Source organism: Maylandia zebra, linkage group LG12, assembly GCF_041146795.1.
Source record: "Maylandia zebra isolate NMK-2024a linkage group LG12, Mzebra_GT3a, whole genome shotgun sequence".
Taxonomy (NCBI): domain Eukaryota; kingdom Metazoa; phylum Chordata; class Actinopteri; order Cichliformes; family Cichlidae; genus Maylandia; species Maylandia zebra.
In genome coordinates, this window is record NC_135178.1 from 24,722,148 (window position 1) to 24,748,463 (window position 26,316).

Here is a 26,316-nt window from a genome sequence, read left to right on the forward strand (position 1 = left end):
TACCTCCTGACTCTGCTGATAAAGAGGCCCCTCAGTGTGGCACATACAGAAGATAGGAGTATTCATATTGCATAAGCAAAGTTAGCTTTCAAAGAGATAAATAATACAGACTCCTGTGCAGGAGATCATTATTCAATCAATGTGCAAGAGGAACCTGATATAGCAGACACTGATGAAGCTGTAGATAAAACTATTTTCAACCATTTAATCTCAAATGATCCCTGTACTACGTTTTTGAAATTAATGACACATTCAAGCTGTTCACACTTCAATCCTTATTCGTTTCCCTATTTGTTCCTTCAATTTTTCAGTTTGCAGCTGTGACATTTGATAATGCATAGTCATGTTGGATGCTGTGTATTTAGTTGCAATAACATATAAAATCCTGTATATGGTGCTAGAGAACCTTTTATCTGAGTTTAAAGTTTAAACCATCAGCTGTAGCTGTGACGGGGACCTCAAAACATTGACTTCTGTGGAAGATAGTTCATAATTTGTCAGTAATTACTTGAAAGGTAAGATGTGATGGTTTAGAGCCTAAAGAGACATCTGAAATTTTTTTTTTAAACCGTTACATTTACACTCGCAAATCTCACATCTCTGATAAAGTTTAGTTGCTCTTCGTCTGCCTGGGATCTTTCCGTGGTTGCTGCTGTATTAATGACATCGACTGATGTAAATGACCCTGCTGCTGCGTGTCATTCTGGGTCCCTCTCATATCTCCTGGCTGCATATCTTATGCCGTGCACATCCCCACTGCCCCAGGCTGTGTTGACATTTAGACAGGCTGTTCCTTTTCAGAGAGAACTTGGCACGCACACTCCTAGATAACCTTGTCAGCTCCGAGACTTGCCTGTTCCTCAAACTGCTTTTTTCTCCTCTCTCTCTCTCTCTCTCTCTCTCTTTCGCTTTCATGGCAGTTTCTTCTTGTGTGTTTGTGCCATTTCCCTAGCCTCACCTTCTTCTTTCTTGTCATACATTTTTGTTTGCTCTTATTCTTTTTCTTTTTGTTGACATTTAAAAGTGTATTTGCATCTCTATCTGACACCTGGAGCACCCATCTGTTTTCTGTTCTGTCTTCTTGTTTTTCTGAACTTCTCTCACGAGTGTTAACCCTTATCATATCAGCTGGTGCAGCAACGAAGATAGTGCTCTTTCTCACTCACTCTTGCTGAATACTGCGAATAATACCAATCGTTCTCAACACAGCAGCTGTCTATAAAAAGTAGGTCAGTTAATTAAAATCATGAACTAAAAAGGTGTTAATTTGAATTAAGCACTTGCTTAACTATATTAAGCAAGTCTATTTAAAAGTTGTGTCTAATCAGTGCATAAAATGCATATTAGAATAAAGCTCCTGTGTGAAAACAGTGTTATACTCTTATATTTATACAAACCCAGTTTCCAAAAAGTTTAGGAGGCTGTGTAAAATGTAAATAAAAACAGAACCCAATGATATGGAAATCTGATGAACGCATGTTTTATTATAGAACAGAGAAAACACACTCTTTCTATTTCATGCAAATTATTAGCTCATTTTGAATTTTATTGCAGCAGAAGGCTGCGAAAGGCTTTTTAGGGGGTACTAAAAAGAAACAACTGGAGGAATATTTTCCAACAAATTAGGTTAATTGGGAACAGGTCAGTAACGTGATTGGGTATAAAAAGAGCATCTCAGAGATGCAGAGTTTCTCAGAAGTAGAGTTGGGCAGATGTTCACCAATCTGTAAAAAAAACTACAGATTGGTGACAAATCTACAAATTTTGCAACAATATTCCTCAGTGTTAAAATGCAAAGACTTTGAATATCTCATCTACAGTAAATAATAACATCAAAGGATTCAGAGAATATGGAGAAATTTCTGTGCAAAAGGGACAAAAATCAATATTGGATTGGATTGGGGCCCTCGGGCAGCGCTGCATTTAAAACAGGTACGATTCTGTCATGGAAATCGATGTAGGGGCTCAGGAACACTTCCAGAAATCACTGCTATAAACACGGTTCATCGTGCCATTCTCAAATGCAAGTTAAAGCTCTATCGTGCAAGGAAGAAGCCAAATACTGTGTATGAACATGATCCAGAAACGCAGAGTGGAAAAATGTTATGCGGACAGACAAATCAAAATTTGAAAATCATTTTGGAAAACATGCACGTTGCATTCTGTGGGCTAAGGAAGAGAGGGACCAAATGTGACAAAGAACTGTTGAGCAGCAAGAATCTTTTTTTTTTTTCAGCTTAAACATCTGACATGTTTTCTGTGTTCTGTTAAAAATGAAATATTATATTTATATTTTACACAGACCAAACACCTTTTTTTTAGGAATCCCGTTTGCATACTGGAGGAAAACACTAGGTTTGTTTGTTGTTTTATGACAGTATCGTGTTCACTTTGAAGATAAAAAGAACCAACCAGAGAGCGATGAATTCATGAGGTTGTGAGTCACTTGTGTGGATAATTTATTACCGTGGCATTTTCTGTTGTCTTACGTGGACACCTCCAGATGTGGCCCCTTTCTCGCTCTCTCACACGCTTTCCAATTTGGGCCATCAACTCACAGGAAGAAATTCCTCACAACCCAAGTGCACATGCCAAATGTCATCACAAGAAGATTTCTGCCTGCCCTCTAATTTATTTATTTCCTTTCCTACTTAGAGAGGGATCTTTGCTTTTATTTATTTATTTTGACAGGAGCTAACCTGAGGAGGACGCACATACAGTGCTGCTGCTCACTTCCTGCAGGAAGATGGACAAAAAGTTCAGAAGGACTGTTTTTCTGCCTCTTTGAAAAGATTTGAGGACACTTACCTGAAGAATTCCTTCATGATGTGTGCAGCTATTCAGCTACTAAGTGTCTTTTCTGGATTTGTTTCATAACTGCTGCCTTTGTCAGCTTTACCATCAAAGGTTTAACAAAGAACATGCCTTGAAGTGTATCACATGGTGGATTAGGGGGATGTTTGCTTTCTTATAGGTACAGCAGGGGGGAAAAGGTGGGATTTGTCTCCTTTTTATTAAAAAGTTATACAAACAAATTGTAGTAGTGTCAAGGTTTATTTGATTTTCCAACCTTTCACCATCCTTTGAGACCAAATATTAAATATGCATTGTCAGGACCAAGAGCAGGTGCTACTGACAGCAAGCATGCCCACTACTGTTTATGTGTGCTTCTCTACATATTCATCCACAACCGACGCTGTGATGTCTCCATTTGTTCTACGCCATCACTGTTAATTAGAGAGGGAAGCCAGAGAAGAGGCCCAGACACACAGGACAGAGAACAGAGGCTGAAATAGACCACATGAGGAGCAGCAGGTCACAGCTCTGTCCATATTACCTATAATTGTGTATCTTCACAGCATGCATTGTTGAAGGAGATATCCGTATCTTCTAGCTCCTTTTTTTATATTCCTTTGCCCTTTTTCTCATTATTCCGTCGTCTCCTCCTTTCATTTATTTATTTATTTATTTATTTACCTCATTTCCTTTACACCCAGCTTATGTTGCTCAACAAAGAATCTGATTTGCCACATGAACGATCAGAACAGAAATGGAGAATGAATTTTAAAAATATATCCCCAAACAAAGGGTTATTTTTGTCCATCTTTTCTATATCAGTATTTTTTTTAATTTTTGTCATTTAAGTTTGTTGCAGAAAATATTCACAGGAAAAACAAAATCTGCAGACAGATGTGTTTTTGAAATGTCTGGTCACCAGTTGCATAACATAGCAAAAGGTGTCCATCTCTGTTTTACATTTACAAGGATTCAATGGACTAGAAACAGGCTTTTAAACAAGGGGGTGGTGCAGTGGTACTGTTGCCTCACAGCAAGAAGGTCAAACTGAGTCGCCTCCACCACCTATGTGGGGGGGAGTTGCATGTTCTCTCTGTGTCCGGGTACTCCAGCTTCCTCACACAGTCCAATGCAGTTGGTAGGGTTGGGTTATATGATGACTCTAAATTGCCCATAACTGTGAATGTGAGTGCAAATGGTTGCCTGTTCCTCTGTGTCAGACTGCTGACCTGTCCAGGATGTAACTTACCTCTTGCCCTATGGTAGCTGGGATAGGTTAGCTGGGATATCGGTCAGGATGGTTGTCACCATGCATTTTGATTCTTTTCCTGCTACTGAATAAAACCATCCTTAGAGGAAGTCTCTTTGGGTGCAACTGCAACCAAAGCATTTGACAGTTTTCTACTTTCCATTTGTAAACCTGTTCTATTTTTGCAGGACAAAGAGCAGATATGCTTCTGTAAGATGCAAATTTGATAGACTATACCAAGATTCCCTTTAGATACATAAAAAAAAAAGGAGAGCGAGAGACAGAAATCCTGTTGTTGGAAATATTTCTTGTCACTTTTCATCTTAGCGATAGCAGCGGCTCTCTGGTTTCAAACCTCCTTCTGTAATTACAAAGAAACCACAGACCCACTTACTGGCTTGTGTTTAGCAAATGATTCATCCCCGAAACATAATTCAGCCAAACATTGTAAGATACTTTTTCCAGTCTGAAGACCTAATAAAGTCTTGTTTCCCAAACTGTTTTATGCCACGATGTTTCAGATTAGAGGTGAGAAAGACATCTTCATCTGTGCTCTCACGCCATGAATCCCCATTAGCTTAGATATCTGTACACTAATGAGGCAGAAATGGAACACAAAATGCAGAAGTGTATCTGTAACTGTGTCTTCTCCTTGACAAACCCACAACATCATAACAGCATCACACACAGTTCATTACATTAGGTGACTCATGGATCTGTTCTCTGTGGAGCCTCTCTCCTCTTTATTAATCCCTCAGCTGAAGCAACCCTGCATAATTATTACGCTCACCGTGACCTTCCAGCGGCTGCTGAAGTTTGTAAGTCAACAGATTATTGAGATGCTGGAGAAACTTTGCTTTTTCCTGTTTTTTCCGCTCTGTTAGTCTTCATAAAGGTCAACAACCCACACACTTTGAGCTCACGCAGTTTTCTGGAGTTGTCAGAAAAGGGTTTAGGAAAGCAAGAAATCATATCTTAATATGGCTTGAGAATGAGGAACCAATCACACTGCGTTTATCCAACTATAGCTGTAGATTTACCTTTAACATCACTGTTTTTCCCCTCAGTTTTTTAGCAACAACAGCATGGCTCAAATGGCTTGTGAAATAGACTAATTTCATCATAATTTATATAATAAAACTGGCACACTTTAGTTCATCAGCAGCCATTTTCTTCTGTTCCTCTTTTAAACACTAGCCAATGCCATGCTCACAAAAGCCGTGTGTTTTTCATTTTCACTCTCCTCACCAGCTCCTCACCAGGTGGATGTTCTGCAGAACCCACAGTCAACAAAGGCTCCTCTCTGGCTTCCTGTCTTGGGGGATCTCAGACCCACAGATGTTGTGCCTGTCAGGATGATAGATGGCCGTGGTAATCATCAAGCTATAATAACGAAACTGGAGTGAGATGGAGGGGCGAAGGGATGAGAAAGATGGGGTCTGAATTATAATTTTCTCTTTGTTTATCCTTCAGCGGGTTTGGAGACTAGTAACTGTGACACTCGTGGAAACTAAGGTCTGGGAGATGCTGCCGGGAGTCACGGAGATATGAGGGAGAGATGTGAAAGTGAGGAGGGAGAGGGAGAGAGATTAGTACTTAATCATGTGTGGTGCAGTGTGTGAGAGAGCCTACGAGGCCACTCGGGTCTGCTGGATGCACCTGAATCGGGGTGATCGCTTCCTCTCCGCCCCCTCACTCAGATCATCGCTCTGAAGCGCTGACAGAGAGCGGACAATAACCGGCTCTGTAGCAGCCTCCGGCTTATCTCATCTCCCCCCAGCCCCGGTGCCGACCCGCACCGACTGTTCCCCTCTCTATCAACTGAATCTCCCCGACACACCATAGAGGCAGAGCTGCGGTCGTGTTTCACTTTCTTTGCTTGCACGGAGCTCGCATCGTTTCCCCGGATCTTTGTTTCTGGACGGCAGGCTGCGGCTGTGTAATGCCCCGGTGAGTGCTGGATGGTTCCTGGTGTTATCTTTGCGTGTATTTCTTTCTTCTTCCTCTTGTCGTTTGCCACAGAACAGATGCTCTGATAAGATATCTGAGATATGTGTCTGACATAGGGTTGTTAATGTTTGGAATACTTTTCCCCTTATAAACTGGGCTTTATGTTTTATTACATGCACTTCCATCACATTGTTTTTGTTCTGTCAGAGGGGCGTTTCTAGAGTGTGTGTAGACACACAAAGGCAGCTGCATCAAGCCAGCATGCGCAGAGGAAGAACATGTAGTGTTTCCCATGATGTAAAGTGGGCTAAAACTGCCTTTACGCTTATTGGGAAGTAAACCGAGTATAAAAGAGAGCGCGACAGAGAGAGAGAGAGAGAGAGAGGAAGATGGAAAAGAAAGAGTAGAAAACAAAGCTACAGAGGTTCCTCTGGGACAGAAAATCATCAGCACAAAGCCAGGAGTATGACAGATGTGCCCTTATTTGCTCATATCTGCTATCACCTACAAATTTAGTAACATCATATTGGCTCATGCCAAGAGTTGACTTTTATTTCCCTCCTCTTAAATATGAATGAATAACTACATTATATTATTTTAAAAAGCATGCACTCTGAATTTAAATCAATTGTTTTTGACATAAACATTTTTTGGACTGGATAAAGCCACTGCATTGTTATTCATAATATATAGCACTGTTGCATAACCCGAAGAAATATAGAGAATAAATGCTCAGTTTGTGTGTGTGAGAGAGAGAGAGAGAGCACCAACATGTCGTTAGTGGTTATGCATTATTTATAAAGTTACCCCAGTGCTGCACCTCCCACCCAGACCCACTGTCAGTGCTGCCTCTCTAGTCTCTCTGTTCTCACCTTACACTCTTGCAGCCTCTGACTGAGCTTAACATGAGTGTTTAAGTATTTTAAAGGCTGTGGAAATGGGGGGGGGGGGGGGGGGGGGATAAAAGCACCTGCAGTCCAGTTCAGTTACAGGGTGTGTGCTCTCCAATTCAAGTAAGAAAGAGCTAAAAGAGGGATGAGTTCATTCTCAACCGTGCCTCGAGGCTTCTGGTAGCACAGAGATTTGTTTTATGGATTGATGACTTCACCTCTGGGGCTGAAGAGAAGGACAAAGTCAATTCTTTTGTTTGCTACCTCTATGTGACCTTCCTGGGTTAGAAATTGGAACTAAAATTGTCTAAAGCAGATCAAAAACTGAAAGGATGAACAAGAAACTGCAATCATGTCAATCTAGTCCACCCTGTCAAATAGACTTTTTGCTTTGATGTGATAACATTTGATGTGCTTTAATATAACGCATATTAAAGCACCATAAAATTGATCATCCTCTCTCTATGCACTCAAAGTTGCTTGCATAGATTAGGTTACACTGCCATTTGGTGTTATGTAATGGTAACTCTGCCGCAACAGACAACGTTAACACCCGGGCTCTGCTGCCGTCTAACTTTCCTTGTTATCTTCCTCGTCTCCAAGCTCTCACCCCGTTTCCTCTTTCCCTCCCCAGCAGCAGGAGCAGCAGATGTGCTGAGCGACGCAGCTAATGGTGGTGTCTTCCTATACTGGCCTTGATGCTGATGCTGCTGAAATCCCTACATTCAGGAAAAGGCAACAGGAAGCAGATTTCTGAGGGATTACACCCAAGCACATGTACACATATGCATACTGAGCGGATACCACAGTTCTAGGATTTGGCTGGCACCCAGGTGTGGAGCTCCCTTTGAATGAACTCGCGTGCCTGAGAGAGGCACTCACTGGTATCATGGAAGAAGAGGAGGAGCCAACAGAGTCTTATTGAATATAAAACACATGACTGCTCCTCCCTTTTTTTTTCCTTGCCTCACCATCAAAGGCTGCTTGATGACTTGTAACAAACAGCGGAGCGTGCATAAACAGAGAAGAGTGCAGAGCCGACCATCCGCCTGCTGCTGCTGCTGCTGTCCCATGATACATCAAGTCAAGAATCAGCCACACGGAGGGTTGTTTCTATGGATACCCCATGCCCTGAGTAGTATTAATAAGGCTCCCTGATATTCTGACTATCTGTGCATGAAGATACAGGCAGAGATTAGAAGTACACCCCTGCAGCAGACTTCAGCTCTAAAATAAAACATCTGTGAGGGAGAGACAGACATCATCACCATCAAGAGTCAAGAGGAAGATGCTGGAGGAAAAAAATAAGTTATTTTTAAACATCCACTGTAGAGGCTTTACCAGCATGTTAAAAGTGTCCCTGTGTGATCACTGACTAAAGCCGAACATTACAGTTTTGCATATTTTTAGCTGTACTGAGTTTGAGGTTTTGCTCAGTTGCACCTTTTCTCAAAGGCATCAGAGTTCATCTTCTTTGTCCTTAGTTTGGGACACACAGGCAACAGATGGTGAAGTGCAACTTGAATTGCTCCACACTGGACTAAATGAAGAGGTCAAATGACGCACAAAATCTTATTCTTTAGATCCCATGGAGATCATTTCTTTTCTTGCAATACTAAGAATAGCTCTGAAATTCAGCACAAGCATTTCTTAATAATCCCTTTTAAAGTTTTGGTTGGTCTCTTGAATTGTCACCATTTTCCGTAGGAATAGTCCTGCATTGTGCTTTTGTCTACAAGGAAACATCTATCTACATGTATCTAAATGCAGCAGCTAAGTAAATAAAATTCAGGTCTCCACTCACCAGCAAGATGTAACGTGTGCATAAAAGAGTGAAACAATCATTGCTAATCAAGAGATTAAATCTACCGTCTGGTACCTCGAATCATACATCCCTGTTACCTCCAGAGTGAGCAGCGATGGCCACACAGGACACACCGCACTTTCTCCATGGCTTCGACCTCGGTGGTCACTTTGTTGACCCTCGACCTCTCGGTACAGGTGTCACAGGCTTGGTCCTGTCTGCTGTGGACCAGCGGACTGGAAAGCGTGTAGCAATTAAAAAGCTGGTGATGCGAGACGCCGTGACGGTGAAACATGCCCTGCGGGAGGTAAAGATCACCCGACGGCTGCACCATGAAAATGTGGTGAGAGTCCACGAGGTTTTAGCTCCATATGGACGGCCCTTGCCCCGAGATCCAACCCAGCTCAGCGCCCTCTACATTGTCCAGGAGTGCATGGAGACTGATCTGGCTCGACTGCTGGAGCAAGGGCCGCTACATACAGGTAAATAAAAGGAAGAATACAGAAAACTTGCCCAGCAAATCACCACAAAGTTATAAACAAAGCAGGGTTTTTTATATAACAATTTGGCAAGGCAGAAATCTGACATCAAAACAGTCAAGATGGATAAACAGAAATACAGGCCAGAGGGATACGTATTTATTTTTTACTATTACCTATATCCAGACATGATAATAGATGTTTTTTAAAGAAGAAAATATGTGCTTATACATTGCATATGGACATTGGGGTACATCGTGATGTGCTGATTTGATTTTTGCCCTTGAGCAGGTCATGCTACTCTGCTGTTCTACCAGCTGCTGAGGGGACTGAAGTTTATCCACTCTGCCAACGTCCTGCACAGAGACCTGAAGCCAGCCAACACATTTATCAACACGGACCAACTGCTGCTCAAGATCGGAGACTTCGGGCTGGCCAGAATAGTCGACCCTCATTATTCTCATAAGGTAAGCGTGAAGACGCACAAGGACCACTGAAGGACCCACGCACACACAGGCACACAAACACACACAGAAGTGCATGATCTGCAGGGAGACTCATGCTGACAAGGTGGCAGCTCATTGCATGGATAGCTCGCTCAAAAAAGTTTTCCAAATGGCCTACAGTGTCTTTTCAAATTGGTAAATGGATGAGTCATATTACAGCAGTACTGTGCAAAAGTCTTGAGCCAACCCTCATTTCTTTATATTTTGCAAGGAAAACTGGAGATTGGTGCATCGATTTATTAAAACACGAGTTTGTACAATTCTAAGAAGTTTGAATGTCAATATTTAGTGTTACCAGCTTCATCCTCCAACACAGCCTGAACTCTCCAAGGCAAATTTTATTGTCATTTCTTCAGGTAGTCTCCAGGCTTCCTTAAGTTCTTCTTTGGATGTGAGCTGCCTTTTGTTCCGTCCTCTGTCAAGATGATCACACACTGATCCAATAATGTTGAGATCCAGGCTCTGGGGAGGCCAATCTATGATAGTGTTTCAGTGTGTAGTTCTATCAGGGCATGTTTTTACTGGACTGGCATTGTGTTTGGAATCACTGTCACACTGAAAAATGAAGCTGCTGCCAAGCAGATGCTTTCAAGATGGTATTGAATGGTGGATCAAAGTCCGACTGTACTTTCTGCGTTCATAATTCCATCAGTTTTGACGTATTGTTGTACCTCTATCCGGACCTCCTCCATACATCATTGACAACGATTAGAAACAAAATTTTCAAATTTGATTGATCATGTCCTCTTGCCTTATGACAGCTGGGATATGCTCCAGCCCTCCTGTGACCCAGAACTCGATGGATGGATGATGAAATAAGAAGTGCTCAAGCTTTTTGCACAGTACTGTAGTTTTTGTAGTCTTTATTTAAGTGCATGTCTATAAGAAAATACTGGTGTGATGACCAAAGAAGAGATTGTGATATGTGCACAAACATTCCCAGATGTATCCCAATTATTCTCACTTAATGTTTTTGTAGGGCATGTAAATAAAGCCAGAGTGCCAAGATCTATTTTGACTGGAAGCTAATTAATGCCTTTTCATTTTTTTATATAAATCTTTAAATCCCTGATCAACCACGAAGGGCTCTGTTGGCCACATTGATTTTGAAATCAAAATAAAAAAATAAAAAATGAAATACTTTGTGCAGCTTGTTCTACAAAAACTAATCATACCAAACATTTCAGCCAACTTGCGGGGGATTTCTTTTCCTCTCTTCTCATTTCTCTGAAGCACCGTATGCCATTCAACTGCTGATGGCTACATCTAGGCAGCACATTGTAATATCAAACATTATCTCTGCTCCATCTCATTATGGTAGAGTTGTTATTAGGGAAGAGACACCAATTCCTCAAACCCTATGTGGTTATCAGGCAGCTGATCACACAATAAATAGTGTAGTGCTGTAAAAGAATCCTTTCAAAGAAAATTCTTTCTATATTTCAATTTGCAATGAGGAATCTATCAGGTTTCCATTTTATTTTACAACTGGATGCTTATCAATAGTCTGATCCTGCGTATGTAAAGTGCACCTGTGGACCAAGCAGCCAGAATTTCATAATCTCCAATTTTGAGAAGTGTGTAACTGATGTATCTCTCCTTACGCATTGCAGTGCAGGCTAATGTTTGTTTCATATATTCTCTGATTACACATCTCCCTGTTTGATATTGCCAACCTGCGTTTTTCACAAGAAGCTTCCCCTTCACCCCAAACCCAGCTATTTATGTCTTCTTCCCAGAGCTGATATCAAGTTTTTCACTAATTATACTCTGTGGATAGTCTGGCAATGGCATATAAAGACTTCTGAAAGATTAGTGTGAAGATTTACTGCTCTATTGTTCAGCTTTATTGTGTGCAAAGAGCCCAAAGCCACACTGTAACACTAGCGGGACTGAATGTGTGTGCAAGCTTATATGTTTGTGTGTGGGGGGGTTTGGGTTTGTGCTTGTGAAGAGGAGCTCTTGTGAAAGGCGATCTTTGTCAGCTCAGAGCACGGGACTGGGGATCAGCTGGGTGCAGACACAGGGGTGCATTCGGAGAGGGGGGGTGGAAGGGAAGAAGAGAAGGGAGAGAAAGAACAGATGAGAAGCAAGAGTGAGAAATTTTAAACCGGGGAAGGCTGAGCGAAAGAGCTAAAAAGCTTTGTAAAAAAGTATGAAAGCAGAGGCAGGGAGAAAAAGAAAGAACGTGGAGAAAAGCTCAAAGCGGAGACGTCAGACAAGGGCGAGAAAAAGTCAGAGGCTACAGTTTTTCAAACACATTTCTCCAAAACACTATTTCAGTACTGAAAAAGTGTTTTCCAACACCACTCACACAGTCATGTGAATGTGAAGTACACTCGCTTTTGGTTCTAAGATTTTTTTATTATCAAGATACAATTTTAATTTTTTTTGTCCTTATCAGGTCTTGCAATTAGATAAATGGAACCTCAGACATATTACATGTCACATCTCATTATTTATTTAACAAATATTAAGCCTAAATGCAGAAGCAGTGTGTGGAAAAACACATATTCAACCTTTCTCTTCCAACACCCACCAACTTCCATAGGAATTAAGAGAGTAAGTAACAGACAGGTGCTGCTAATCAAATCAACCCGATTAACTGAGCACATTTATAAAGCAGAGGTTTTGTCATTTTGCTGGTCTGCAGTATTCGACTGCCTGTTAACACAATGCAAAGACATCAGCAATGATCTCAGACAAGTAACTGTTGCTGCTGTTAGAAATCCATTTCTAAACAATTTGAAGCTCGTGATTTTACAGCGAGAAAGATTATTCACAAGTGGAAAACATTCAAGTCTGTTGCCAGTCTTCCCAGGAATGCACGTCACAGAAGATTCCCCCCAAGGTCAAACTGTGTATTGCTCAGAGACCCTGCAAAAAAAAAAGCAAAAGAAATCCACAAGCTATATCTCAGACTCTATAGAGTTCAGTTAGCATGTTAAATGTTAAAGTTCATGGAAATACAATTAGAAAAAAGCTGAACAAGTATGGCTTGTTTGGAAGGGTTGCTAGGAGACAAGAGAAAGTCTCTTCTCTCTCTAAAAAAAAAAACAAAACCAGGGCAGCATGGCTTAGATTTGAAAAGCTGCATCTCACCACATTACAAGACTACTGGAAAATTTCCTTTGGACAGATGAGACGAAGGTGGAAATGCGTGGCTATAATATACAGCAGATTCTTGGAGAAAACCAAACACAGCATATCAGCGCATACACTTCATACCAACTGTCAAGCATGGTGGTGGAGGGATGATGATTTGGGCTTGTTCTGCAGCCACAGGAAGTGGGCACCTTACAGTTATCGAGTCAGCCGTGACATCCTCTGTTTGCCAAAGTTTTCTAGAGTCAAATGCGAGGTCATCTGTTCGTCATGTAAAGCCTGGCTGAAACTGGGTCATGCAGCAAGGCTATGATCTCAGACAAACCACCAAGTCTACATTAGAATGAGTCACAATGACAAGAATCAAATGGCCCAGTCAAAGTCCAGGCCCCAACCTGACTGAAATGCTGTAGTGTGACTTTAAGAGAACTGTGCAAATGCCCACAAACCTCAATAAACTGAAGCAATATTTCAAATTTGAGTGGAATCCTCCACAACAATGTGAAAAACTCATAAAGTCAGACAGAAAATGCTTACTTCAAGTTATTGCTGCCAAAGGTGCTTCCTCAAACCACCGAATGATGGGGTGTAATTAGTTTTTCACACACTGCTTCTATATTTGGCTTGGCTTTAGTTTTTAATAAATAATGACATGGTGTAATATGTTTTGTTGTTTAACATCTGGGTTTGTATTTTAATAATATAGACTACAGACAATATTCTAAATTATGTTTATTGTCCTCAGCACTGAAACATGGTGTCTCTTCTTTTTCACACGACTGTTTCTTGTCCTGCGTATCATGACTGATATTATTGTATCAGACCATTGATTTGCTGAGAATAACTGACTGCTAATACGAATCAAAGCTAATACTCTTTGGATGTTGTTTTCAAGGTTTTAAATTCTACTTTATAAAGCAAAAGATTAGTATTTGTTGTAGAAAAAGAATCCTATAATTGAAAATGAAGTAAAATACAGCAATACAAAAGAAAAAGGAAAAAGATAAAAACAGAACAATGGCATGCAGACTGTCAATGCCAAAAAAAAATAGGCTTTATTATAGTAGCAAAATAGTCTTAGGAACCAGTGGACATTCTGTCCCTCTGTTTGGCTACATGACCAAGCACTTAATACTCTTCCTTGTACTGCAACAAGGGGATGTCTTCTGTATTCTACCCACATCACATCCTTCATCTTCAAGGTGGTTGGTTATTACCCCCATGAATGTTTATCTAGGCAGAATCCAGTATGTTCACAAAGTGCTGCATCTGTGTTGCACTTAAGCTCTATAAATATGCTTTAAATGGTTTTGACAACAACATGGACCAATCTTCAGATGACAGCTCACACAAATTAAAAACGTCTAAAGATTTTTGCAAAATATTCAAGAAAAGAAGAATAATCTCATTCATAAGTTAGATAATGCTGCAAAGGATTTCTCAAATTATTATGGATGGATAACGTCTGATGCTATTTGGGCTATTTGTGATGCAGTTTTGATACCAAAGCAGATGCTTTCAGTGAATACAATAGCATTCTCTCTCTGTTGCTCTTATTCAATAATGCAAACCAAAAGTGCCTTTTCAGGCATTTTCTGTTAATGGGCGTAGGCCGCATTAACCTCAGCTGTGATGGAAATTCACAAATGCTGTTAACTTTAAATAAGACTGGTTAATGCTTTAGTATCACAGAAGAACTTATGAAGATTTTATATCATGTTTTTTTTTGAAAGAAAGTTGTGATGTGTAATTCTTCCTACTCAATGATCAGACAGACTTCTTCTCTGCATTAGCCATACCTTTTAATACTTGTACTGTATCTCAGTCCAGGCATTGAAATTAGGTTGTTTGAAGAGCTGTCTGGAAGTGTGTTTCTGACTACACAGAGCAAACATTTACTCAGGCAGAGAGAGATGACAGAAGGGCTGAGAGGAGAGAGGCAGAAAACAGAGGGGGAAAACAACATTATTTGTGATGTTATTTACAGTCTACACCGGTAAGATCTTGGTGCTTCTGTGAATGTGTATGTGTGAATGCCACCTGCTGAGGCAGTGCTGGATCTGCCCAGAAATTATTCATTACCTGGATGAAGGTCAGAGCAGAGGAAGGGGGAAGACAGTTGGATAAGGACAGAGTGTTTAAAAGTACCTGGAGAGAAGAGAAGGAGGGAAGAAACAGATGAGAAAGGAGGTAAAGGAAGCTTGTTGAGATGCACTAAAGGCTAGAAGAAAGAGAATAAGTGTGAAGAAAAGAGGAAGGGAAGGGGAACAGGCGCAGCTAATGATGACGCAGAGAAATACTGAGGTGGGAGGTTGGGATGAACGAATGATAAAAAAAAGTGGGAGGAAAAAGCAGGAGGAAGAAGGTCAATGGGGACAAAGAGGAAGCAAAGATGGGGGAAATCACCCCGTAATCTTAACACTAGCATCCCCAGGCTTCTACCTTTCTACCTATAAAACCCGAGAGCAGTCAAATGGTGGAAGTGGAAGCTAAATTGGCTAAATTGACCGCGGAGTCATCATTTTGCGTTTCTACCTTTAAAAGCCGGAGAGCAGTCAGTCAAATGCTGGAGTCATTCATATGTATATTAGGTCGTTACCTAGGAATTCTAGGTAACAACCTAAGGTAACGACAAGGTACCACATGTGTACCTGTAGCAGTGAACACATCGCACAGTGGCCTGATTTTTTTTGCATCTGTGTACTTGGATTTTAGGTCGCAAGCCACCCAAAACTTGCTCCATGCACCACTCAGCAGGCCATTTGTAAATATGTGTACAAATGGTTGGTTTTTTGTACTGTTTTTATCAATAAATGTCAGCAACAAAGGACATACACCCATGTGTGTTGATTTCTCCCTAAGATGGCAAACTAAAACACTCCAAGTTGGTGACTTTTGGAGATTTGTTTCCCTGGATGATTGAGAATGCATCAAGACGAACACAAAAGGAAGCTCACCGCTTTTAGCAGCTCCCCCACCCCCTCAATCACTCAGTGAGTGATTGAGGGGGTGGGGGAGTGGAGTGTTTCAGTGTTTCAGTTTGCCATCTTAGGGAGAAATCAACACATGTCCTTTGTATGTCCTTTGTTGCTGACATTTATTGATAAAAACAGTACAAAAAAAACCAACCATTTGTACACATATTTACAAATGGCCTGCTGAGTGGTGCATGGAGCATGTTCATTGGTTCATGGACCTCCCTGAACTAATGGCATTTACTGAAAATGTTGAAATGTACTCACTCACTTTTTATCATTATTTGTAAATATGTGTACAAATGGTTGGTTTTTTGTACTGTTTTCATCAATAAATGTCAGCAACAAAGGACATACACCCATGTGTGTTGATTTCTCCCTAAGATGGCAAACTGAAACACTCCAAGTTGGTGACTTTTGGAGATTTGTTTCCCTGGATGATTGAGAATGCATCAAGATGAAACACAAAAGGAAGCTCACCGCTTTTGTTGCTGCCATAAATGCCATTAGTTCAGGGAGGTCCATGAACCAATGAACATGCTCCATGCACCACTCAGCAGGCCATTTGTAAATATGTGTACAAATGGTTGGTTTTTTGTACTGACATTTATTGATAAAAACAGTACAAAAAACCAACCATTTGTACACATATTTACAAATGGCCTGCTGAGTGGTGCATGGAGCAAGTTTTGGGTGGCTTGCGACCTAAAATCCAAGTACACAGATGCAAAAAAAATCAGGCCACTGTGCGATGTGTTCACTGCTACAGGTACACATGTGGTACCTTGTCGTTACCTTAGGTCGTTACCTAGAATTCCTAGGTAACGACCTAATATACATATGAATGACTCCAGCATTTGACTGACTGCTCTCCGGCTTTTAAAGGTAGAAACGCAAAATGATGACTCCGCAGGGGTCTAAGGTAGAAAACCAAAATGACTGCTCTCCGGGGGTCTAAGTTAAAGAGTAGCAAAAACACTAAAACAGAAGTGGGGATAGTTTTGGAAACAAAGCAAACACAGCTACAAATGACATATGTGACCACATCTATGCATTGCTTTATAAAACTGAGGCCTAAATTTGCTTTTCCCTTAAAAACTGTGTCCAGGCTTGGGTTGGCCCTGAAAGAAATGTACTTTGGTACTTTTGAAACATCTATCAAACTCTCACCAGGGAGCGTAAACAAGAGCTCAGATATGAAAAGGCAACAGCGGGCCAGACAGATAGAAGATAAGGTCACTGAGTAGTCAGCATCATTTTTTGCACTGTCTCCTGCCACAAAGAAGAGAACAGGCAGTGACTTAGCAGTTACATTCAATGCACGTAGGAGTAGTCTAACTTTTTAAAAAAGAGTCGTACAGTCGTTTTGACATGCAAAGAAAACCTACTTCGGCCAGGCACACCGCGCACAGCGATGTCTAAGTGGGAATCTTGGTGTGGGTGGCCCACAGTGAAGAAGACTCTGAGTCATACTCATAACCTGCTGATCAAGAAAAATTACCCTTTTTCTTTTTCCTATCGAGAAGGCACTTATTTTCAAGCTGTCGAAAATATGAAGCAGCTTTGGGACGCATCAAAAGCGTGAGAAAGCAGGCCAGCCCTTTTTTGGCATAGTACCCCCAGATGATTTACTGACATGAAGAGTTTCAAGTGTGATAGCTTATCTGAATGAGGAAAAAAATTCAAGCTGTCTGTATTTTATTGGCTTAAATAGAGTAAGATAAGAGAATAGTGCTAAGAGGCATATTAGACATGTATGCCATGAGCCATTGTGGGGTTCATTTTCTATCTATTTCTGATCTTTGCCAGTTAGTCATCAAATTCAAATTAGCCTGAGAGATGGGCAACAGAATAGCGTCCCAGCACAATGAAAAGTTTATGTGAGTGATGTCAGTCATTATAAAACAATTCACAGCAGCTGAGTGGAAAAGCAGTGAAGACTACATCTGCCTTTTCCTGCCAAGAAATCTAAAAATGTGTGAGGGGAAATATAACCGCATTTTCTCGTGCAGTCTGCTCTCTTTTCAAGCTGGGCTGTGAAGAAGTTTAAGAGCCTGGGGCAGTGAAATTTGGCTCAGGAGAACTACGAGGGGAATAGAAATATGATGTAGTAAGTGAAGGTATTTTGAGATTTTACAAGGCTGGAGAGTGAGAGGTGGGGTGATATACAAGAGGTGGGGAAAGTGTTAATGATAGCAACAGGCAGAAACATCTCATTATCTCTACATCAGGGAATATGCGGACTTATCTCTGTGGTGACTGGCGTATCTCTGTGCATAACATCATTATTCACAAAGAGGATTTTTTAGAGAATTAGATAGAGTCCTCTGAATCCTGTCAGAGCAGCACTAATGAGGACTTATGTTGTTGCTTCGGTGGAAATTCAGGGCAATCCATTTTAAAGACAAACAACTACCAGCAAACTTTATACGTATTCAAGTACATGCAGCCTGCTAACAGTCCAATCTGATGCATGCCCGTCGTATATGAAAATAACTTAAGATTCTCAGAGCTTTCATTTTCTGTATTTCTCACTTTCAACAATTTTATCCCTCTGCTTTCCTTATCCAGGGCTATCTGTCGGAAGGTTTGGTAACTAAATGGTATTGCTCCCCACGTCTGCTGCTGTCACCCAACAATTATACCAAGGCCATAGACATGTGGGCTGCGGGCTGCATACTGGTTGAGATGCTCACTGGACGCATGCTATTTGCAGGTATGTCTACTGTTTTTAATGCGTTCACCGTTTAAGTACTGTCATTTTCAACCTTATTACTAATATATCACCCCAAACCGCAGATAACTGCCCCTCCCTGAGCCTGGCTTTGCCGGAGGTTTCTTCCTCTTAAAAGGGAGTTTTTCCTTCCCACTGTCACCAAAGTGCTTGCTCATCTGATTGTTGTTTGGGGGTTTTTTTTGTTTTTGTTTTTGCATTTACTCTAAAATATAAAGCACCTTGAGACAACTGTTGTTGTCATTGAACTGAACTGAACATAATTATAATAATTGCATCACACTAGTGACGCCATCCAGTTAGAGCAAAGAGAGTTTTTTTTTTCCTTTGACAGTGTCCTCCACCAAAGACACTTTGCTCTCTTTCTGCACACTACTTCTTTGCCTGACTAGAATGACAATGATGATAGAGAAATTCTCACTCTCCAGAGTAGATGTAGTTCTTCCTCACAGGCTGGTTTGACCTCCATCAGCCCTCTACACCACAGGGCTGACATCATAAACATATAGGTGTTCTTTGTTCCTTAGTGTTCCTGCATTTTTTTAAATTTCATACATCAGATGTTAGAGGTGTTTTCCTTGGCTTTTACTTAACCCGCAGACTAGAATGGAAACAGCATATATTTGTTTACCAGAGAGGAGACCGCATTCTCCCTTCCAAACAAACTACCACTGTTTGCATATTTCTTGCAGCTACGACTCTGTTGATATAGCTCCACCTGCTGGTGTCCATTGGCTTTATGAAACATTTAAAGGGAACTTCACCATGTGTCAGATGAGCTGAAAATGCTGCTTTGCTGCTCTGTGTTAGAAGAAGACTTGCATGCCACAGAAGCATGCTACACTTCTGATTACTCCGCATTCAGTGACTTCAAAATATGAATTTTCCCTCCAGCTGTCAGAGGTAAAATGCTCTTTGTGAACTATAACTGAGTGGAAACTTACGACAACTGATTCCTCCCAGTTGATGCAGGCACAGCAACAAGCTAGGGTAGTTAGAGTAGATGTCTGCCAGTGTAGATGGGTTGCAGGATGTTTATTCCTTAATGTGAGAGTGGCCAAAAGAACAGTGTGCCCAAAGTTTCAAGTTTACTGATTCCACAGGGTGTGGTGTGAAATTTGAATGCTTTAGTAGTAATTTCCACCTAGTTGTTAACTTACTGTGTCTTTAAATTGACATCTTCCATCTCCCAGATATTCATGCTTGACTCTTAAAGTTGACGTTTCCCCCCAGCTTATGTAACTGATCCTCTGTCTCTTCTGAACTTGCTTCTGATTGGTTGTGTCTTGCTCCCAGGAGCTCATGAGCTGGAGCAGATGCAGCTGATTCTCAACACAGTGCCGGTGCTGAGAGAGGAGGACAGGCAGGATCTGCTACAGGTCAAACATCAGAGGCTACTGCAAGTCATATTAGCATTATAATGTCTGACTGATTATTAAGCCTGACATTCATTTTCCCAGCTTTGGAGAGCAATTTTTTTTTTTTAAAGAAATATTGATTATGTCAAGAACTGCACATATTATAATATCTGAAATAATCATGCACTCCCCCCTGTTTTTGTTATGAATGTAGACTAAAGACTATGTCACTTCACCTCTGTGAACTTGCATTTTGAATTTAATAAATCTAACAAGACGCAATAAGACGCATGATAAACAAAATATATGTTTCATTCACCCGACCATTTTATTGCTTTTACTTTTTCCCCAAATTTTCTTTGAATAGTGAGATATTATCATTTTTATTAATCAAGTTATTAACGTCTGATGTTCTGAAAGGCTTAATTTTGTACAAGGTTAAATGTGTCTTTTTTCAGCGTGGAATGCCTTAAATGTAAACAAAATAAATAAATAAAATAATGAAACATAAGTAATATTTTAACCATGCATTTCTAGGTGATGCCTTCATATGTCAGTCATGAATGGAAGGTGAAGAAACCCTTTTCTGAACTTCTGCCTGAAGTGGATCCTCAGGGTGAGTGATGGGGACTGAGTGATGGGGAGAAGAGGAAGGTCAAGGACTTTAAAGTATGAAGGGAACAAATAATGGAAGTGCTAGAAGGGAGAAAAAAAGATATAGAAAACCACAGCTCTTCTGACCTGTGACAGATGAAGTGATGCTGGAGTCGTGTGAAGATGTTTGGAGGTCTAACACATATAATTTAGGCTTTACTCCCACACCTTCTTTTCCCCTCCCAGCTGTGGACTTCCTTGAGCGTATCTTGACCTTTAACCCCATGGATCGCCTGACAGCTGAAGCGGCGTTGTCTCACCCCTTCCTTCAGCAGTACTCTTGTCCAGAGGACGAGCCCACTTCATCGCATCCCTTCCGCATTGAGGATGAGCTGGAGGACAGCCTCATCACTGAGCAGAGCCTCAGCAACAGCAATAGTCAGGCCTCCAGCATCCAGTGGGACAGGTGTGTGGATTTTTTTTAATCACCAGTGGGGAAAATTGGATCATGTTTTCCTAGTCATTCTTAGTATGTTTTAATAATAAAAATACTACTAAAAATGATCTGTTGATCATTTTCTCATCAAATCAACTACCAATCTCAGCTGTTCATTCGTGTATTTTCAGATTACAACTTAAATGTATGTGTTTGAGCACAAATTATTTACTCCTGACTTGTAATTTCTGCCTTTCTGCAGGTACGAAAACAGTTTATCAACAGTTATGTGCTGGCAACAATCAGGTGGGAGGTGTCGCTGCGTGCCCCCTTGTCACATTACCTCTGACCTGGGAGACACTACAGAGGAAGAGGAGGTGCAGAGAGACCCCCGGGCCAGTTCCAGCTCACTTGTAGAGGAGGCTCAGGTTGGATATGCTTCCTCCCTTTTCTAGATACTAGGAGACTGCTGTACTGGCACTACTAGTACTGTAATGTCTTTGTTATGCAAAGACATAAGTGAAGATGTTGGATGTTGGTCAATAATTTTTCTACATTTTAAAGCAGGGATACTGCAAGTGTCAGCAGTTCTTGTAACCCTGTTGGCTCTTGTCACAGTGAGATGACCATATTGTCTCAGTTCCTATAATTCCCCCCTCTTCTTGCTTCCTCTCACTGGCTTCCACAGAGATTCAGAATTCATTTAAAATGTTATTAATTACATATAAAACCCTACATGGCCAGGCTTCTGAGTATATTTCAGACCTGCTGATAACTTATTCTGGCAACTTTTGACTGTGTCACACTTGACTATGCTTTTGTCCTTTCTCTGTAGTATTTATTCTGTCATGAGCTTAAGTTTCATTGAACACATGGGATATGAGTCAACACAACTAGAATTAATTGCTTATTGAAATTAATTACTTTTCCCTCACCAACTGTCTCATATAGGTTGATCCACGCAAATATTCCCACAGCAGCTCGGCGGAGCGCTTCCTGGAAAACTCTCACTCCTCTCTGGAACGTGCCTGCGGTTTGGGATACGGGGAGGTTGACTGTGGCCGCTCCTGTGATTACAAAGTGGGCTCTCCTTCGTATCTGGATAAAATTGCCTGGCGAGAGGGAAAACCTCAACACTACTCAGAGCCTAAGCTCATCCTTGATCTGTCACACTGGAAGCGTAACATTAACAGCCTCCTTGTGCCTCCTGAGCCTATTGGTGGCAGCATGGAGGATCTGGGAGAGATGAAGGAGGAGGAGGCAGCGAAGGAAGAGGAAGACAAGGAGACAGGGGATTTGTTCCAGGAAATCTCTCGCTGGGTTGAGAGCACCCAGTCTCGTCTGCACTCACCCAGTCCCAGTCCTTCTTTGGAGCAGCAGTCACCTTCCTGCTACACTTCCTCGCCACCTCTCCCTCTGTCCCCTACTGACCTCCCAACTCCAGTCTTCCACTACACGGAGGTTGTGCGGCAACCATCAGAGTACGATGAAGGCAGACTAAGCCCATTTCGCCCTATCATGTCTTCCTCTAATGCCCTCCCATTACTTCTTCCTTCATCTCCCACCTCCCTACATCCTCCTCATTCATATCAAACGGTGTCTTCCCCCACCACCACCACACAATTTTTCCAGCCCACAGAATCTCAGCCGCTTTCTTCCACTTCTTCCCTTTCTCAGCCAGTAAACGCTGACTCCCTGGAGTCTCTTCCTGTCAAACAAAAAGAGCGTCTGTTTGACCTAGATGTGTTTATATCCCGAGCACTGAAACTGTGCAGGCAGAGAAAGGAGAAAGCAAGCGGGAAGAAAGCGAAAGAAGGAGGATGGATGGAAGAAAGCAAACAGCCAAACATTAACCGAAAAGTACCCGGCTTCCCAGAGCACAGGACTCCATCACCACAGACGCCACAGACTCCCAACTCTTGATGTTGAATTTCAACTGCAGGTACACCACAGCATCATACCGGGTAGCACTCCCAAATGCTCATAGTGCTTTACATTGTGAGCAGTGCCCGTGGTTTAATATGCTGCTTAAACATTAGACCATAGTGTTAGCAGCTTTTGTCTTTTTTGGTACTATTGCAACAACGCACTATATGCTGTGATAAAACAACCCCCTGACTTAAGCAAGCAATCTTCCAGCTTCGTCGTGAGATGTTCTCAGGCAGTTAGAGGTCAGAAATGTGGACCACATTTGCCAATGCAAGCAGCAAAGATTTGATTTACATGAGCATATTTTAAAGCAATCAGCTGACATTCCTTATTAACTGAGGTTTGCTCTGATCGATCAGACAACAATTTCATTTTGTGCCACAAACATTTGCAAATGACAAAAGAAGGAACAGTCAGCTGCTGGTATCACCTCCCTACGCTATTAATAACTAATAGCTTAAGCCTGTTTTAGGCTTGCTTTCAATTTGTTTTTCTTACAAGATTCTGTACTTATTCTCTACTTCTTACTGTTTGTAATCCTTTTCAGAACAAAAATTCAAGTGGTCTTCCAGCGGTGAGTTTCACCAGCTAATAATAGTGACACAGAAGGTGTTTTTCCGGTGTGTCTCTGAATGTATTTATTGGAAAAATAATCCATCATATTATGCTACACGATGACCCATAAGGAGTTTAACACTCTAACAGCAACTTCATTTTGTCACTGCTCCAAACGGCCTGTCAACTTGTAAAAAATACAGTCAGATTTAATTACATACTATATTTCTCAATGACTAGTATTTTTGTGTTTGTATTTTTCTTGTGCTCTTTGTTCATTGCTACAACCCATGTTCATGTTATTTGGAGTGAATTGTGTTCTTGTTGAATGTGGAATGCCCTGTGGTAGTAATTTTTGACTATCAGACAGCTATGGTTTCTTGTTTGCTTGATGCACAAAGCAAGGTCTGTTTTACACTGAACATATACTATCCTCTCGTTCCAAGACAGCCACACAGAAAGCTTTCATGCAAACAACGGTATACTATATTTTGAAGTATATGGATACTTTACAACCTTTGCAGGAAATTATTTGTACTCAAAACTTTTTAGTGGTTTGCAGCAGCCAGATTAATACATGAAACTCAAATAAAAAGAATTAAAAAAATAGACCCAGGTAAATGGCAGGTGAACATTAAGCAGTAGGTGAAGGCTGCTGGCTTGTGCCTCATAGTCTGTTAGTCAAGAGCTTCTCACATTCTCTTGAACTGTGGAGCTAAAACTGGCTTTACAAAACTCTTCAACGCTAGTGCCAAACGTAACCCAGTTAATTTAACATTCCTTTTATTCTGTGGCCTCAATCCCTCCATCTCAAATGTCACTGTTTGAAATGTGATATTCTGCTGTTAACTGATCAAAGAATGTACGAGTTGAGTTGTAATGCTGAAATACACTATATGGATAGAAGTACTGGGGCACCTAAATATTACCCCTACAGGAGCTGGGATGGAAACCAATTCCACGAAGCTCCCCGTGCACAGTTTTTGTCCTGATGTGAATGCCAGAGGAGGTTTTGATCACTGCAGTTATTGAGTCAGCAGTGCAAAAAATAACCCTTAAAGTTGATAATGGAAGATAAAATACATTTGAAAAAGTGACAAAATCCATCCACAGACACACATAAATACAAACTGGCATTGCAACAGTGGCATTCTTACTGTGTAACTGTGTGTTTAGCATCCTATTACTTCCTTCACATATGTTTGTACAGGTAGACTGTATAAATGCTTGATTTTATATACCACAGGACTGAAAACACCTGAATTCAAAGATTAAAGGGTGTGGCCTGTCACTTTTGTCCATATAGTGTACGTGAAACATACTGCCAGCAACACAACAGAATAAGAATGTTTTATTCCTTTCGTATTATCAAATAATAAGTTGAATCCTTCCTTAAAATCCATACAAGCCACACACAGGTCGAAGTTGTCTCGAGTCTTAGCTGTTAACTGTGCAGATGTAAGTTGTTCTAAAACTGTTGACTCTCATGCTGTCTGCACCTGTAATGCATGGTGTAGCCTACATACAGATGCTGTAGGCACATTTTCACTTGCACAACTTAGTATGACTTCCAAAGAATTGAGCCATACATGAGATTTGCCATAAGTACAACCTACGAGACAGCAAAGCCGAGTTGGTTCTTTTAAACATCACAGTGAAGCACAGGTAGTGTCACTAGCACATACAGAAATACAGGAGTTCACCCTATTTTTTGCCAGTAAACTGCGGTCCACCTAATCAAAAGGAATTTTGCTTTAAGTCAAACACAAAGGATCATATTTTGCATTAGCAAATTTCTTCTGAGCTGCAGGTAGAGCAAAGCCAGCAATAACGTCACTGAAAAGTATCTGTAACACATGTCGGTACTGAGCCGAAGTTAATTATTTTAAGTGTTTAAAGCAATGTAGAAAATGTGCCTCGGTACACCTCAATACTTCCAGCTTGCTGAATGTAACGTGTCCTTTTCCTTCTGCATGGCTCTTCAAAAAGCTCAACGGTTGTTGTTTTCATCATGTGTCACTTTGTGATAAGAGTCATGTTTCTGTGGGCACCTATTTATGTTGTATCCATGCTTCAAGGAGGCCTCAGCTTTTCATTTGGGAGAATCTGTGACATTTTTAATTCTCTCTATATTGATAGTATCTCTTTTGGAGTTTCTGTTCTTGCTGGAAAATTAATAAAACAGTACTAAAACTATTTTTTGATGTCATATTTGACTGCACTGGTATAATAATGTAATGGTGGGGAAACTCAGGCAGCAACACTCCCTAGCAGGAAACACAACTCCAATCCTAACTCTGTCAAGCACAGATGGGAGTCTCAGCCCAAAATCCACAGAATCCAAATGATCTGCCAGCTTTCACAGGAAGCCCCCACAGTTTCTATGTCCACATGTTAGAGTTGTTTTGGCAACACGAGGGGGAAATGTTATGACTAATCAGAATACAGAATGTATATTTCGTTACTCAGTTTATGATAATGCACTTGGGGGGAGGGTTGAAAAAACTGTTAGAAAATTGGCTTGTTTCGCTAAATTTGTATTTTAAATTGCATTTAAAATGTAAATGCATTCTCTTGTATAAAATAGTGTGTTAAAAAAATATCAGCATACATATCGACTGAAAGACACTGTCAGTTTTTATGTACAATCTACATTTAGCATTCATTAAATCATGCCAATAAATATACATTCCATTTTTGTTGCTTTCAGATAAATATATAAATATGCCTTTCGTGATCTTTTTGCATTCTTCTGTTAAGACCTCTAGCAATATCCTAACATCTGTTAATCTGTCAATATTATTGTAGGTTAGTTTAGGAGAGCAATGAGTGTTTACTCAGAGCATAGGCACTATTAAACTCAGTTCATCATTATCTACCAGTTTCTGTGCTGTGTAGCCTTCAAATAAATATATATGGTAGATACTTCCTTATTCACAAGGGGTGAGCACAGTTG

The 26,316-nt window shown here is 40.9% G+C and overlaps 1 protein-coding gene across 3 annotated transcripts; it reads left to right on the forward strand.

Annotated features, from left to right (window-relative positions):
• Positions 1–5,275: 5,275 nt before the first annotated feature.
• Positions 5,276–26,097, forward strand: mapk4 (mitogen-activated protein kinase 4). 3 transcript variants are annotated; one of them, XM_004547234.2, is made up of 9 exons: positions 5,281–5,995; positions 7,520–9,171; positions 9,460–9,635; positions 18,326–18,470; positions 19,785–19,867; positions 20,384–20,462; positions 20,687–20,906; positions 21,139–21,304; positions 21,828–26,097. In XM_004547234.2, exons 2-9 carry the CDS (start codon positions 8,805–8,807, stop codon positions 22,797–22,799), a joined length of 2,208 nt encoding a protein of 735 aa, XP_004547291.1. In that variant the 5' UTR covers positions 5,281–5,995; positions 7,520–8,804; the 3' UTR covers positions 22,800–26,097. The 3 variants fall into 3 exon arrangements, with proteins under 3 accessions (XP_012773529.1, XP_004547291.1, XP_004547290.1); XM_004547233.2 differs by having other exon boundaries at positions 7,523–9,171; XM_012918075.2 differs by lacking the exons at positions 20,384–20,462; positions 20,687–20,906; positions 21,139–21,304; positions 21,828–26,097 and having other exon boundaries at positions 5,276–5,995; positions 7,523–9,171; positions 19,181–19,877.
• The last annotated feature ends 219 nt before the right edge of the window (positions 26,098–26,316 follow it).

Coding starts and splice junctions, on each gene's coding strand:
- mapk4 (XM_004547234.2), top strand. CDS start 8,805: ATGGCCACACAGGACACACCGCACTTTCTCCATGGCTTCGACCTCGGT. Junction 18,471..19,784: donor TGGACGCATGCTATTTGCAG/GTATGTCTACTG, acceptor TCTTGCTCCCAG/GAGCTCATGAGCTGGAGCAG. Junction 20,463..20,686: donor GCCTGAAGTGGATCCTCAGG/GTGAGTGATGGG, acceptor TTCCCCTCCCAG/CTGTGGACTTCCTTGAGCGT.